At 41.1% G+C, this 14,650-nt stretch overlaps 1 protein-coding gene across 4 annotated transcripts in view; it reads right to left on the bottom strand.

Annotated features, from left to right (window-relative positions):
- Positions 1-359: 359 nt before the first annotated feature.
- fto (FTO alpha-ketoglutarate dependent dioxygenase) overlaps positions 360-14,650 on the bottom strand; it is a 426,363-nt gene continuing 412,072 nt past the window's right edge. For 3 of the 4 annotated variants that reach the window (XR_005943490.1, XM_041191083.1, XM_041191086.1), the window contains one exon: positions 366-493. Coding sequence is in view for 2 of the 4 variants with exons in the window: in XM_041191083.1 (XP_041047017.1) it covers positions 474-493 (20 nt within the window). In the remaining 2 variants the exon portion in view is untranslated. Of the gene's footprint in view, positions 494-14,650 lie in introns of all 4 variants that reach the window. The other variant, XM_041191082.1, reaches the window with a different exon arrangement.

Consider the following 14,650-nt stretch of genomic DNA (forward strand, 5'->3'; position numbering starts at 1 on the left):
TGTCTTCCTTTTCGATGCGGAGGCATATCAACCCCATAATTAATTTCATCCTGCAAAACGTACAATTACTGCAACTAAAACATCATCCCTAGCTGAATCTTAACTCATTCAAATCCACCCAGCATTTATTTCTGGGAGTTCTGACTCTGCCTTTCACTTATGGTCCAGAGAGGCATTAAGAAGCTCTTGGACCATGGAGGGTAACCATATATAATTCTTTAATCAAATTTAGTAATCCATCCACCTACATTTCTCCCTGAAAATAAAGGTACATCATTTGGTTTAGGATAAAACAAAAGCAGAGTTCACCTAAGTCCTACTTTTTTCGATCTATTCTTAACCAATAACCAAATAGACAATTCACCTTTTTATATCAAACTTTTATTATCATGAAAATGTCGATCTGAAGCAGAAAGTGGAAATCTGGTTAGACTAGATTATCTCAGCCAAGGAATTGGATACATATTTGGAAGTCAGCTCCGAAGGTCTCCATCTGTAACAAATCCAGAGATATGTAATTAGGAATAATTCATAGCTCGTTATACCTCATCCATGCTGGAAGCAGTCACTTTAGAAAGACCTCAAATGACAGGAGAGGATCACAGCTAAATATCTTCTGCAATCTGCAGACTTTTATTGAATGGTCCTCATTGCTATTCCAGTGATCTAGTTAAGAGTAATGTTCAAACAACAATAACTTGCATTTATATACCATCTTAAAGCACAAAAAAGTATGTCAAGGTACTCCGTTGACTATATTTTTCTCAATTCCTATTTGAACAGGTGCAACATGTCCTGTATGAATCTTTTGGTAAGGGTATGTTAAGCATGTTTCATTGGTACATTCCCTTGACACAGCATACAATGGACTGGCCCAACATCTTTACTTGATGTACATTTATATGAGATGTGTAGAAATTACAAAGAAGCTCTAACTAAATCTTGAACATGAATTCTTTATCAAAACTTGATCTACTTGATTCACTTCTTTTGAAACGACCAGTAAAATAGGAGTGTGCTCAGCCCACAAGATAGCTACAATTGCATAAGATGGATGCATGGCCTCGATCCGACTTTGATCCACAGGATATTACATTGTGTCAGCACTGTGGACCACTTTTTGTATTCTAAATAATTGTCATCCCTTTGACATCTGGACCAGTGCAATGATTTAACATTAACTGTACTGAAACATATTGGAACTATGCCTAACATCCTGCCCAAACATATCTCAATTTCCTTCTATTCAAATCTGCAACAAACACAAATCAAAAATAAAATTGTGCTCAATAAAAAAAGCTCAAGGAACAGCATCCCTTATTTCGATTAAGCACCTTAACACATTCTGGACTTTACATCGAGTTGGTGAACTCTGGGGCAGAATATTACGCTCCTCGGGTGGGTGCCTGCCCGACCTGAACAAACGTAAAATGATGCACGATGATGTTGGGCGGGCGCCCTGTGATATTTCAGTTGCCGGGCATGCGTGGGAGTTGGCAGTGTGCCCGCCAACAATTAACAGGCCTATTAGGGTCATTAAAGTTCTAAATAAATGAAACTTTTGGCTGCCCGTCCAAACTTACGATTGGTGGGCAAGCGAAAAGGCCAAGCGGCCTTTGGATTTTTTTGCGAAACCTCAACCACGGGCGGGAACGAGGTCTCGATCAGTGATTTAAAAAACATGAACATTTTTCAATCTAATTTGTAACATGTCCCTCACATGAGCAGGGACATGTTACAAATTAGATTGAAAAATGTTTATATTTTTTAAATCACTGATCGACAGGGTCACATGAGGGGAAATGTTATTAATATTTTTTAATTCTTTATTTTTTTTTATGTTCAAAAAGCTTCAGCTCCCTGAGGCAGCTCTGTGCCTCAGGGAGCTTTTACTGCACACGTGCACGAACTTGCGCGCTCGTTCTCCTCCCCCCCACACACAGACAGCTCTGCAGTGCATGATTCACACTAGTTGGTTGTTAATTGGGCAGCCAGCGTGAAATCGCGGTCGCGGACCAATCACGGATGGCGGTCCAATTCACGGCCGCTCCCACTCGCCCCGCCGAGCCCGCCCGACAAGGGCAAAATTAGAATATTTGCCAAAATTGCTCAGGATGCGTACAGCACATGTATTCGGTTACCTTAGCCTATATTCATTCCGTTCCTCTATAAATATTGACGCAAAAGCAAAATAAATAAATGTCTGATTATGAAAGCAAAACTGTCATTGAAGGACATATCCAGTGTTTAAGAAAGGCCAAAACACAGTATAAGATAAAAATAATTTTCCATAAAAAGACTGTTGATGAGGAAATTTAATATTAATTTTCAGTACATTATCTTAAAAATCAGCAATAAAGAGAATAATTTGACACAACAGATACAAAAAATGTGAGTAATTTAAAAAAAAAGCTTCATTATGTTCATGTACTCATTGCCTATTCAGTGATTACATCTAGTTGATTCATACTGTGGTGTGAAACATGTAAACATCTATTTAAAATACATTGCTGCTCATGATGGTTTCCAAAGATGAGTTTGGTATTTCTGGTATACTGGTAGAAACACATAAGCAATCCAATAGTGTATGGTCATGGTCCAGTAAAGCTACTCCAATCCACGTCATCTTGGAATTAGCTATCTGATATTGCACTGAGCCCAGCATTTACAATATGTAACATTGAGAACTGTTATTTCTTAAAAATGCAATAACCTTACGTTAAAAGATAATCAAATTTGGATACTGGAGGATGATGTATGACCGAAATTTTCAGATTAATCTGTGGCAATGTAATTCAAAATTACTAATTTATGGTGAGATACTTTGAATCAAAGTCATGAGGATAGCTGCAGAATTGCAAAATTTAAATAAACAACATGGCACCATCAAGATCTTTATTTTTATATGAAGAGCAATACTCAGGAAATTACTGGTTAAGTCCCATTTTACACAAAGTACAGCAATTATTCACTGTGCATAGGAACAGCAATTATAAACATGTCATTCAAAAGTATTCAAAAGTATTTTTGAATGAAGAAGGTGCTTCAAACATCACTAGTTAACTGGGTAGAGAACTGTTACTAAACTGTTATCATTAACAGGTTTATTCTATGCTATTTTAACCACAGCCCTATCACCATTCGCCCCCACCCTGCTATATGTCTCAGTATGTTTGGGGGGCTAATTAGCCACAAGGTGAAGAATCCAACCCATTCAAATTGGACAGCCTGCCAATATAATAAAAAAAGGTCAATGCAGTTATTGATGTTCTGCTGCAAGCTGCCACCAGCACATTTACTAAGTACTACATCATAACATATTCTACTAAGGATATCTAGAGGTCAAAAGTTATTATTGCACCAGTTCAACCAGAAAATATTATGACAAATTATTAAATGTTTTTGTTTCAATAATCCTTTGGCCAATATCATAGTTTCCTAGTTCATTCAGAAGAAGAGAATGAAAGGAGATTAAATGCTGAGTTGAGGTGAGGCACTGGATCATCACAAGCTGGATGATCCTGCGCTGTTTTCAACCTCTTAATTTCCTTTTTTTAAAATATCACTGAGCCCATTTTTATTAAAGCCTACTTATTTCTAAATTAATACTGGAATTAAAATGGACAATTCAAAGTTAGTTTAATGCTATAGTGAGTTCAGAGTAACAGCCAATATAAACTAAAGATGGTCTCCGTAATTAAATAAAAGTATCAATGCTTGGGGAGGTCATATGATGCAATGGATAGTGTCTCTGTCTCTGAGCCAGAAACTCCGGGTCAAGTCCCGTGCCAAGGCTTGATGGCCAAGGGACCTGTGTTCACAACATGGCCAAACATGTTGAGTATTAACTTGTAAGTCCTGTCAACATGCACCAATGGTAGGTAGTAAGAGCAGGAGAGATTCCTGGTCAGTCATGTGATGGAAGGAAATTTGAGTCTCTACCATTATCATCCATTGTTCCAGGCTACAACGCGAATGTAAAAGTCTATGGGCAAAATTGTTACCACAGCAGGCGGGTGTGCGCCTGACCCATTGAGTGTAAAATAATGCGCGTTGACATTGGGTGAACATCCCAACGTCAATGCGATATTTTGGTTGGCAGGCGCGCATCGGAGTCGGCAGTGCAGCCACCATCATGAAAAGGTTTATTAAAGCCATTGACAAAGTAATTAAAAGAGATTTTTCATTGCCCGTCCAACCTTACGGTTGGCAGGCAGGCAAAAAGGCTAAACGGCCTTTGCACTTTTTAGGAAACCTGATCCACGGTCGGGATGAGGTTTCCTAAAGCAAACAAAAATAAAATAAAATTTTGAAAATTTTATTAATACCATGCCCCTGCTCATGTGACAGGGTCACATGAGGGGACATGTTTTATAACATTTTTCATTTCTTAATTATTATCTTTTAAAACTCTTCAGCTCTGTGCCTCAGGGAGATTCTCAGGCGTGTACTTGCACAAAGTTCGCGCTCGCCTTGCTTGCCCTCCTCCTGCCTCCCGCACAGGTAGCGCTGAACACTACCACTTGTGTTTCACGCTGGGCAGGCCTTAATTGTCCCACTAGCATGAAATTGCCTTCCTGCCTCGATCACAGCCAATGGTCAGCTTCCCAACTGCCCCTGCCCAACAAGGGCAAAATTCTGCCTTATGCTACCACAGCAACTCGGACTCCTTGGGAAGCTGGTTGGTTCAATTGGTTGGACAGTCAGTGTGGATCAGAATAGTGCCTGCAGCATGGGGTTCAATCCCTGTTCCACCTGGAATGGATTTAGGGCCCGCCTCCTTGCCCAACTCATTGTGGCACTGTGGGTCTAGCTTGCCTTTGGGCAGAGAACTGAAGAAGAAGAAGATCAATGCCTACCAGCCAATGCCTGTAATATTATCTCTCCTGAATCTATTGATAAAATATTGATGCTGTGAGTAAATACATGGGATTTTTTTTCGAACAAAAAACACCAGAGCATCTATTTTGGAATCACAGCTCACTTATTCTTATACCACTGGTTAGAACTGAGAATGTCCCTGTTCACTCCACAGAAATATTCTGGAAACAAAAAAAAAACAGTTTATGGAATCATTAACCTTTCCTTCCTTTTTTGAACGTATGACTTTTGCTGAGGTTACTCTGTAGGTGTCAGATGTACCTCACTCACCTGTCTATTCTTCCAGAATGAGTCTGAATGATCATATTCAACTGTGGAGAGCATCCTAGGCAAATCTGATTCCGCCGTTAGCCATTATTGACAATCATGCACTGCCCTATAAAAGGCAGTGGGTAATGATCCAAGACAGGACTCTGTCTGATTTCCCCTTCCTGACCTCAGAGAACTAGGCCATCTGTAGCACTCCAATTGCTGCCATAATTGCTATCACTAACTAAGTATAGGATGGGGAAAGAATGTGGAACCTTTTGGTCTGTACAGCCTGGTACTGGACCATGTGGTGTTTCTGTCTCACTAAGCCAATGGGGCAGCTCCCACTCAAAATTTAAATGGTATTTAAATGGGCGGAAGCTGTCTTCCAGTATTTCACCCAAACCACAATTGCCAATGACTGGACTTCAACAATAAGGGCAGAATTTTCTGCCTGTCAGGCGGGTGGGCCCGACCCAATCTCTGGCAGGGAGGGAGCCGAAACCCGCCGGAGAAGTGGGCCACACCTCCATTTTATGTGGGTGGGCCAACTGAGGCCTGCCCAGAGTGACGTCTGGCAGGAAGTGCTACGCGGGGGGGTGGGCGGGGAGGGATTCCCCAAAAGCGAGAGTGCACTCTTTCACGCATGCGCATGGAACAGCGCACATCTCCCTGAGGCAAAGTGCAGCCTCAGGGAGATCGCTTCCACTTTGCAAAAGATTAAAAATAGAAAAAAAAATTCCCTAATATGTCCCCCTCATGTGACAATGTCACATGAGATGGGACATGTTCATGATTTACAGAATAACTTTACTAAACTTTTTAAAACCCTGCATGAAACCTCATCCCACCGCTGGATGAGGTTTCACGTTTTTTCAATTTGCCTTAAGGTTGGACAGGCAGGTCCTTAAATTGCTTAAATGATCCTGTTAATGGCCTCAATTGGCCATTGACAGTGCGGCGGGCCCGCAGCTGATTTTGCTGTGCCCCCCACTTCCTGAAAATTTAAATGGGACGGATGACATCGGGGGTTTTACATGTCGGTGAGCGGGCCCCACCCCCTGCTCGCCGATGGCAAAATTCTGCCCTAAGTGTTGGCAAAATATTCGATCATGGGAGCATTAAATCTTGTCCTCATCCAACATCAATAGCTACCAGCGTATTCCCTCTAAGTGTTGCCAGCGGATTGTGACAAGAGTGGGAACCTTGCTGATTTTCCCAGCCTAATAGGTCATAATTAACAATAGCATATCCTCTTAACCACAATTAACAATGAAATCAATTATACTACACAGATCGCTGTCCCAGCTAATTCATTGACTTACTTATTTATAATATCAAGTGATTTAATGCTTCAGTTAATGAAAATATGATTATTATGCTGTGATTGCTAGGAAGTGCTTTTTAAATTCACCATTATTGAACTTCAAAAGAAACCCAAAACCTCTGCTAGAATGTTGAATGATATGCATCCATTTTATATCCACGTTGAATGAGTGATGGTTTGAAACACGCAGTAGGTCAGTCAGCACTACTGAGAACAAATAAGTTAATGTTTCAGGCTTACAGAGAAATCACGCACACCCAAGATGTTAATTTATCTGTTTTCTCCACAGTTGCTGACTGGCTAGCTGTGTTTCCAACATTTTCTGTGCTTGTTTCAAATATTCAACATTTTTACTTAAAAAAATTACTTGCGTGATTGTTTGGTTTAATAACAGGAATCACGATAACCTAATGTCAGAGGAAGACATATGTTATACCTTATTTATCTCTTTCCTTAACATGAAGGTGTACAGGTACAAGCATACAAGCAGATGCAGAGGTTCAATTCAGCCATAAGTTGGTCCCAGTAAATGACGTCTAGACAGCGCACAATTACAGCCAAAATAAAAGATGATTTTGACAAAGACAGGAGCTCCAAATTATATATTTACTATTGTAACTGATTTATATTGAAGGGAGACATTTAAAGAATGTAATACAAGCAAAGACCTTCCCACCACCGTGCCCTCCGGCAAACCATAAAACTAGCTAAAAGCACAGTTAGTGTGAAAAGGTTTCAATTGTTTTCGTGTTCACAGCTGAACGTAAATCTGACAAGCAGTAACAAAATGTGAAGATGCTAAGAACTGCAGGACAGTCTGAAATGAAATCAGCACAAAGGTCAGCCCAACTTGGGTCTATTTTGCTAGACATCCCATATGATTCAAGACAACAAAAGTCATTGCAGTCTTTCATCAGCAAACATCTTGGTGACCTCTTTTATTAGTAAAATATATGAACTTTGACCCGTTGCAAAAATTCAATATTTTCCCCAAATATTTAAAAAATTTATTCAACGTCGCTAGTGGAGTCAGGGAGTCTGCTGGATGTAATTTGACAACTGAATTATTTTGAGGCCAATATGGAAAGCTATTCAGAGCCTTATTTGAAGATGTGTCAATCAAGATATCACTTATGCTGCACAGAAGTACTTCCAAGATCTCCACAGTGGTGATATCCTTCAGACAACTGCAGATAAGGTGAAGAAAACCTTTGATGAATCTGTCACATTTTAATGCTAAGAGGCTGTGATAAGAAAGATATTTTAATACCCTCTCGCCTTTCCTTTTAGCACCATCTGTTTCAAAATTCATTGAGTCCGATAGCCACAAAACCTGTGACAATATGTAAAAGGTCCTCCCTCTCATTTTCTTTTGTGCGGCACTGATTAAGATTTTAAATTATGTTGTTAAATCAAAATGGCAGGCTTGTCCTCAATGATGAGAAATTAAAGGTCTGCTCACATGTTTGCTTGTTGAAACAAGTGGCCTTTGCTGACTTTGGTGCGTGCAGGGGCCAGCTATATTAAGCACCCTTTCATCCATTTTAGATGAGATCCGGATGATTGAATTATGTGCGATTGTCAGCAAGATGTAGCATGAAATAAAAATGCTGGCGCCAATTCCTTTTGATTAAAACCTATTCTATGAATATGAAGTTTGAATTTTACATTTTCTTTCTCTGCTGTAATTTCCTTGGATAATGAAACCACTAGACATGAATAAAACCACAGAGTGGAATATGTTGATACAGGAAAATATGACCCATTCAGTTTCAGAGGCTTGTGATTTGCAGGCAAGTTATTTTGCCTAATCCAGTAATCTCCGTACCGGGTTTAGGTGTGAGGGATTTCCCAGAAAATAAAACATTTTATTTCAAATGCAAATTTCCCTAGTCTAGTCCTTCTGAAATATATCACTTCAACACAGTAATGAACTTAGACACAGCGCATAATTCTGATCTATCCGACTTCTTCATTTGTTGTGGGAGAAAAAGGGATCTTTAATTAACTTCAGCATTTGAATAGGCACACAGTTTTCATCACGGGTAATTGCCTTTGATTGCCTTCCTAATTTACTGTTGCTATTGTAATATTGCTTGGCATATTCACCAGCTTTAAGCCTGTGACCTTCTCAGGTTTGCAGCATTTTGCATTAGGCATCAGAATGGGTTCAGCCTTCATAAAAATTAATAAACTTATCAATTCAAAGGCCAAGGAAATTGCTGGAGAGTCTAAACAGGCTAAATATTGAGGATCTGGCTTACAATGGCACCTAACTGGGATAGTACACGTTCTTGGGTACACCTTCAACAACAAGAATACTGTGGGCAGCTGAAACAACCATGCAAGCCATTAGCTGATCTTCTTTAATAAGTTAATTACCATAGTTTGTAGCACTAATTATGTATTTAAATGCCTGTCTCACTCGTAAGCAATGGGATTAATTTATAAACACACTAGCTGCACAGTCATTTAGAGATACTGCTTTGGTAGCTCTTCTCGAGATGTTTTGCCATTCATGAAAGGAGTCTTGAGAGAAAACACTAATTTTAAAAGGCTGTGTGAGAATAGACATGTCTATTCAAAATCATTAAAGCCCCACAGCATAAAGTTGTCATTGTCAATGGCTGCTGTAGTCTTGTTCCCGACAGAATTTACAAAGGAAGATTTCAGCATAAAAAAAACATGGCATGTGGATTGCAATTTTAATTGCAGAACCACCCTGTAGAAAACGCATATTTATTAATTCATTAATTGACTGACAGCAGCATTTTAAACAAAATTCAAATCAATGTTCCAAACAGGCCAAGGGATGAATGCCAATGACTTGCAGTTTCATTTTGATTGAAATGCCTCACTTGTCTAAAGGAATCAACCAACCACAATTCAAGGATTGAGTCAGGTGATCAATGCCGACAATCTACTGGAAGGTCAGTTAATAAACAGGCTATGGTACTACAACATTCACAAAAAGGGTGACATTCAACTTCAGTGGAGGCATGAAACAGGTTTGAAGAGAATTAACCACCACCTTCACCCATCAGAAATAGCAAAGGAATGTGCATGGATAGTTTCACCCTTTAATGACGACTCCCTGCTTACCCTCCTCCAGGCTCTGAGTGAACGGTCATTCTGTGGGAGGAGAATCTTCCCATCTGACAAAGAAAGCCTGGATGGAAATGGCAGAGGCAGTCAGCTGTTGTGGGATCGGGTGTAGGACCGTAATGCAGAAAAAGGGTACATGATCTTCTATGTTCTGCAAGGGTGAGTGAGGAAGCCAACTATACACACAACCAAGGGAGGATATGCATGTGGCCAGTCAGGGATGTGCATGGCCACAATGCCAACTGAAATCTCAGAATCCTGCAAAGCTCTGTGAGACTGGGGCATGATGGCAGGGAAGATAATCTACAAAGGGAGCAATGCCACAATGTGTAGTGGAGGAGGACCAGAGATAATGCATTCCTACCTGAGGGGTTGATCCACCCAAATATGGAATTCATCATTCTCCCACTATCTTTGCAGGAGAAGCAGGCCCACAATGCCCACAAAAGGTCAATAGCAGGTGGTGGAGAACCAAACTTGGCAGTGCTGACGAAAGTGGAGGAGGACATCCTGGATCTGACCAGTCAACAGTTGGCAGAGGACAGACCGGAGTCTGACAGGATTGGGAGAAGGAATGGGTGTATCTGAAGCAATGGCTGAAGACCACCACATCTGGGCTATGCATCAATGTTGCATGTCTGTACTTGAGATGAAACTACTTTTACTCAGTGCCCTTCCTCATTGTCGAGTTGCGCTCATCCATATTATTCCTTCAGCTGATCACTCGAAGACCCAAGAAGACATCGACCCCAAGGGACTGTTGTTAACCTCGGAGGGAAACTATGAGGTGCACCATTCCACCCTTGCTCCACACCTAGCTCCAGCTGAGATATTGGGCATCAGTGGGTTTGCGCGCGTCAGCTGAAGTGGTTGCACTTGCTGGAATGAGCACTGCATAATCACCAGATCATCTGTCAGTGGCTGTGACAGCTCAGGTCTGACTCTTGGAGGAGTATGGGAGAGCAGGGAGATGCTGAACCCCTGGCAGACAACAGGTCTCTGGAGTCGTCAGTGAGGCAGCAGGTGTTGGATGTCCAAAGGGAAGTCCATGAAGGTCTGGCAGAGCTTCCCCATGGAGACAGAATGGCCATCATGGGTGATTGCTGGATGTGTAAGGAAAAGTGTGGTGTTGTTCACCTTCTCTTTATTAAATATGTAACATTCTATGATTTTTGCATGTTTATGCAGGAACTGAAGACTACCATATATCGATAGGGACTGCAATGTGATGACACATCCAAATGAAAATTAGCGGCCCTTCTAACAGATGTAGAAGGTCTTAAGTGTGTGCTTCGTTGAGCTGGGCAGAAGTCAGATGATACCTCCATTCTGCTGGTTGGGAGAAGTCAGCAAAGCCTTAGTTGAAATGCATACTCAGACCTCCGTTAGATCCATAGCACCCAGTATCTGCTGGCCATCATGTGGATTGTCAGGGTCATGCGCAACCTCATTCCTCTCCTGAGTCACAGCCGGCATTATTATCTGAAGACACCTGGTGATCCTCCATGCCTGCATCCACAAGTTCTTTTCCCACTCCACTGGCAAGTTTTGCAGCGCACAGTACATGACAGCAATTAAGGATTTGCGATCTGGTGTGTGGCGCAGATGTGTTGAGGCAGCAAAATCTCTGGGGAGACCTATGGTTCTCTCTGTGGTCACCCTGGTGGAGGCATGGTTGTCATTGTATCTCTCTTCTGCTTGACAGCGTGAATGCTTGATGGGCGTTATAAGCCACATTCTTAATGGATGTCTACTGTCACCTATTAACTAGCCATCCAGTTGCAAGGGGTGAGACAGCCATGGCACCTGGGAGTACCCAAGCATGTAGGCATCATGTCCACTCTCAGGCACTGTGCACACATACCTCCAGGATGTGATCACCGACAATCTGGACATTCAAGGAGTGAAAACCTTTCCGATTAACGAAAGCCTCTGGCTGGCTGGCAGGTGCCTCAATGACCATGTGTGTGCAATCAATGGCCCTTTGCATTTTGGGAAAGTCTGCAATTGCCCCCAAACCTCTCACTCTCTCAGCCTGGCTGTCATCATCAGTACTGAACTGTATGAAGGTCTTCACTCTTCTGAACAGTCTGTCCATCAATAGTTTGATACATTGGTGGGCTGAAGATTGTGAGATGCTGCAAAGATCCCCTGCTGATTCCTGAAAGGATCCTGAAGCATAGAAGTTTAGGGCCACTGTTACCATTATTGCCACAGGCATTGGATGGCAGCCAACATAGCTGGAACTTATTTCCCCAGCAATCATGTCGCAGATGGATGTCACCACCTCCCTGGAGGGGCAGAGCTTTCTGCGACACTGGAGCTAAGTCTATCGAAGGTAATTGGAGCGCTGTTTGTACACCCTTCCTTCAGGGTTCTGTCTTCTGCTTGGGCCTGCTTGTCTATGCTTCCCTTGATGGCCTTCTGGCCCTTCAACATCACCATGATGCTCATGTTGCTGGCAAGTAGCCCTCTTCTTCCTCTTGCTCCTTTCCTCTTCTTTACTGAAGTAGCTGCCACTGGAAGGGACTATCCCCATGGCATCCTTTTGCTGCAGCCAGGCCCTCCTTGGCTCAAGCCCCTTTCCATAGTGAGTCCCTCACAGATGACCCCTTCACTGGCTCAACAGCAAACTTGTCCACAAAATAATCACAAGGCAATTTTACTGACTGCTCCTGCAGATTTAGCTTCAGCTGTCAATGTTCTTCTCTGTCGCTGGCTCTTATCCCACCCTGGAACCCTTTGGTGCACTGTTAAATTGCCTGGGCTGCATACAATAACAGTGAACTGGCAGTTTGTTTGCCTCAAAACTGCATAATTGGGCCTGATATGGAAGGCAGGCAGGCTTTTGACTTTTTGGCCTGTTCACCTGCCTTTATATTGGACAGGGAGGTAATGGCGTGAGGAGCCTGACCTGACATCATCATGTCCGATTTAACATCGGATCGGGAGGGCCATCAGTCTGCTTCCTGTTCGTAAAACTTTGCCCTTTGGTGCAATGCCCTTAATTCAAATGTTAGGGGTACACTCTGCAGAATTTCACATACAAATACACCACATATAAAAAGAAAAAGACTGTAAAGCCTGGAAATCTGAAACAAGGACTGTAAAAATACTACTCAGTATCTGTAAAAGAAATAATGCTAGTATTTCAACCAAACATTTTCCTCAGAACCAGGAAAAGATTCTACACAATTACTTTTTTTCTCTAGCTGCTGACTCACCAAATGTTTATTTCCAGAATTTTCAGTTTTTTTAAACAAGCAGCCAAATTCACCCAACCCACAAAACATATAGCCTCAAACACTCACAAATATTACATTACCTTTTACAAGATTAGCTATAATGGTACACAGGTTTACATGGAAGTCAAAGTACTGAGGATAACAGTTGTACATGTTCTATATGTAAACATTTGTAAAGTTTCGTTTTTTGAGCCACAACAGTAGCAGTATAAAAATAGAAAAAATAAATAAAACTAGAATAACAATCTATAAAATAGATCTTCTTGAAAGCGATCAACGCTAAAAAAATGCATCTCCGCATGGCTGCAAACACAAAAAAAGGATAAAAACATTGTGAACTAACCAGATGTTTATATTCAGTAGATGAACAGTGTCACAAATAGTCAAATTAAAGAGATTCTATCTGGCCCACAAATAGCAGGGCCCCTCCAGTCAAGTCTGCTGCTGAACTTAGAGCTTATAAGGTTAAAACAGGGTGCCTTGAGGGTGCCATGTTTCCTGAACTCTAAACTGAAAATGACCAGAACAGATTTTCACAGACACACACACACACAGACAGGTAGACACAACACACACACCTGAAAGCCACAACACAAAAAGATGGAAAGGAAGGGCAGCAATAGCCTCTGATTTTCGCAAATCTGCATACTTCTCAGGCGCCATGTTATGGCTTGTCATCCCGGAGTGCTCCCGGAACAAATTACTGTACCTGTCATATCTGTAGATAACATCTGAATACTCGACCTGACAACTCATCCCCTCAACCCTGACATACAACACAAACCTGTCTTCCCTAAGTATAGAAGATGCAAGGTGGAGTCTTTGACTGATAAAGCGAGTTTATTTCAGGCAGCCTTGGGTTGGTCTTTGGGGTCAAGCAATAAACACAGACGCAAAGGGTTGACTTTGTTCCTTGACAGCAAGTTTAGCCAAGCAATAGCTCTGTAAGCTGGACATGCTTTAAGAGGATTTTGAGTGCTCATAAAGCTGGAAGATGCGTTCAGAATTGTAAAACTACGACCTAGCCATTTATTTCACTTGGTGATTAGCTTTTTGAATTTCTCTCAAAGCCCTTATAAAAAATCATATATAGTGCATGTTTATAAATTGTGCCTCCAACATTTTATACCAACAGTGTTGTAAATAAATAATTCAATCAATAAATTTTACCACCAGCATCCGATTGAGAAGTGTGCCTTTGCAGTGATTTTTTTTCAATGTAAAAATGCATTGTGCAAAAATGGTATGTTATGTAGTAAAAAGATTTAAATTGAATAAAGGAAAAATGTTTTGCAAACAAGTGCTCCTTTCTAGTTGAAACAATGGAAGTTATCAACAATCTATAAAAACAGAACTATTAAGAAATTTTAAAATAAATCTAAAACTTTCAAACTGAACATGAAGATAGTAAAAATATTTCTTTGAGTTTGAATGGACTCATATTCCCATTGCCCCCAGTCTCCACTCCTATTGGTTCACTGCTGTCACCAGCAGTAGATTAATTTCCCACCAGGTTTCCATTTTCTCCACCTCTGTGCCAACATCAGGAAACTACCAAAGGGCACAATGAAAGCCTCAAGAATCTGGCACTGATAGTGATCCATCATCACTTCTCTCCTTGGATTGGGAATGCTACTGTTGAGTAGATTATGCAGAATCAGTAGATGTTGGTCTTATCCCAATTACTGTGTACTTATGTCTATAAATGCCAAGGTAGACTTGTCTTCATTGGTTTTCTCTTTTTCTTTTTCAGGTCTCCTCATGCTATACAAATAATAAATGTTTAATGGCCTATATGGAATGCCTAAAATCAGCCTATTTCCTTTTTAACCCATGCTATCCT

Source organism: Carcharodon carcharias, chromosome 7, assembly GCF_017639515.1.
Source record: "Carcharodon carcharias isolate sCarCar2 chromosome 7, sCarCar2.pri, whole genome shotgun sequence".
Classification (NCBI taxonomy): domain Eukaryota; kingdom Metazoa; phylum Chordata; class Chondrichthyes; order Lamniformes; family Lamnidae; genus Carcharodon; species Carcharodon carcharias.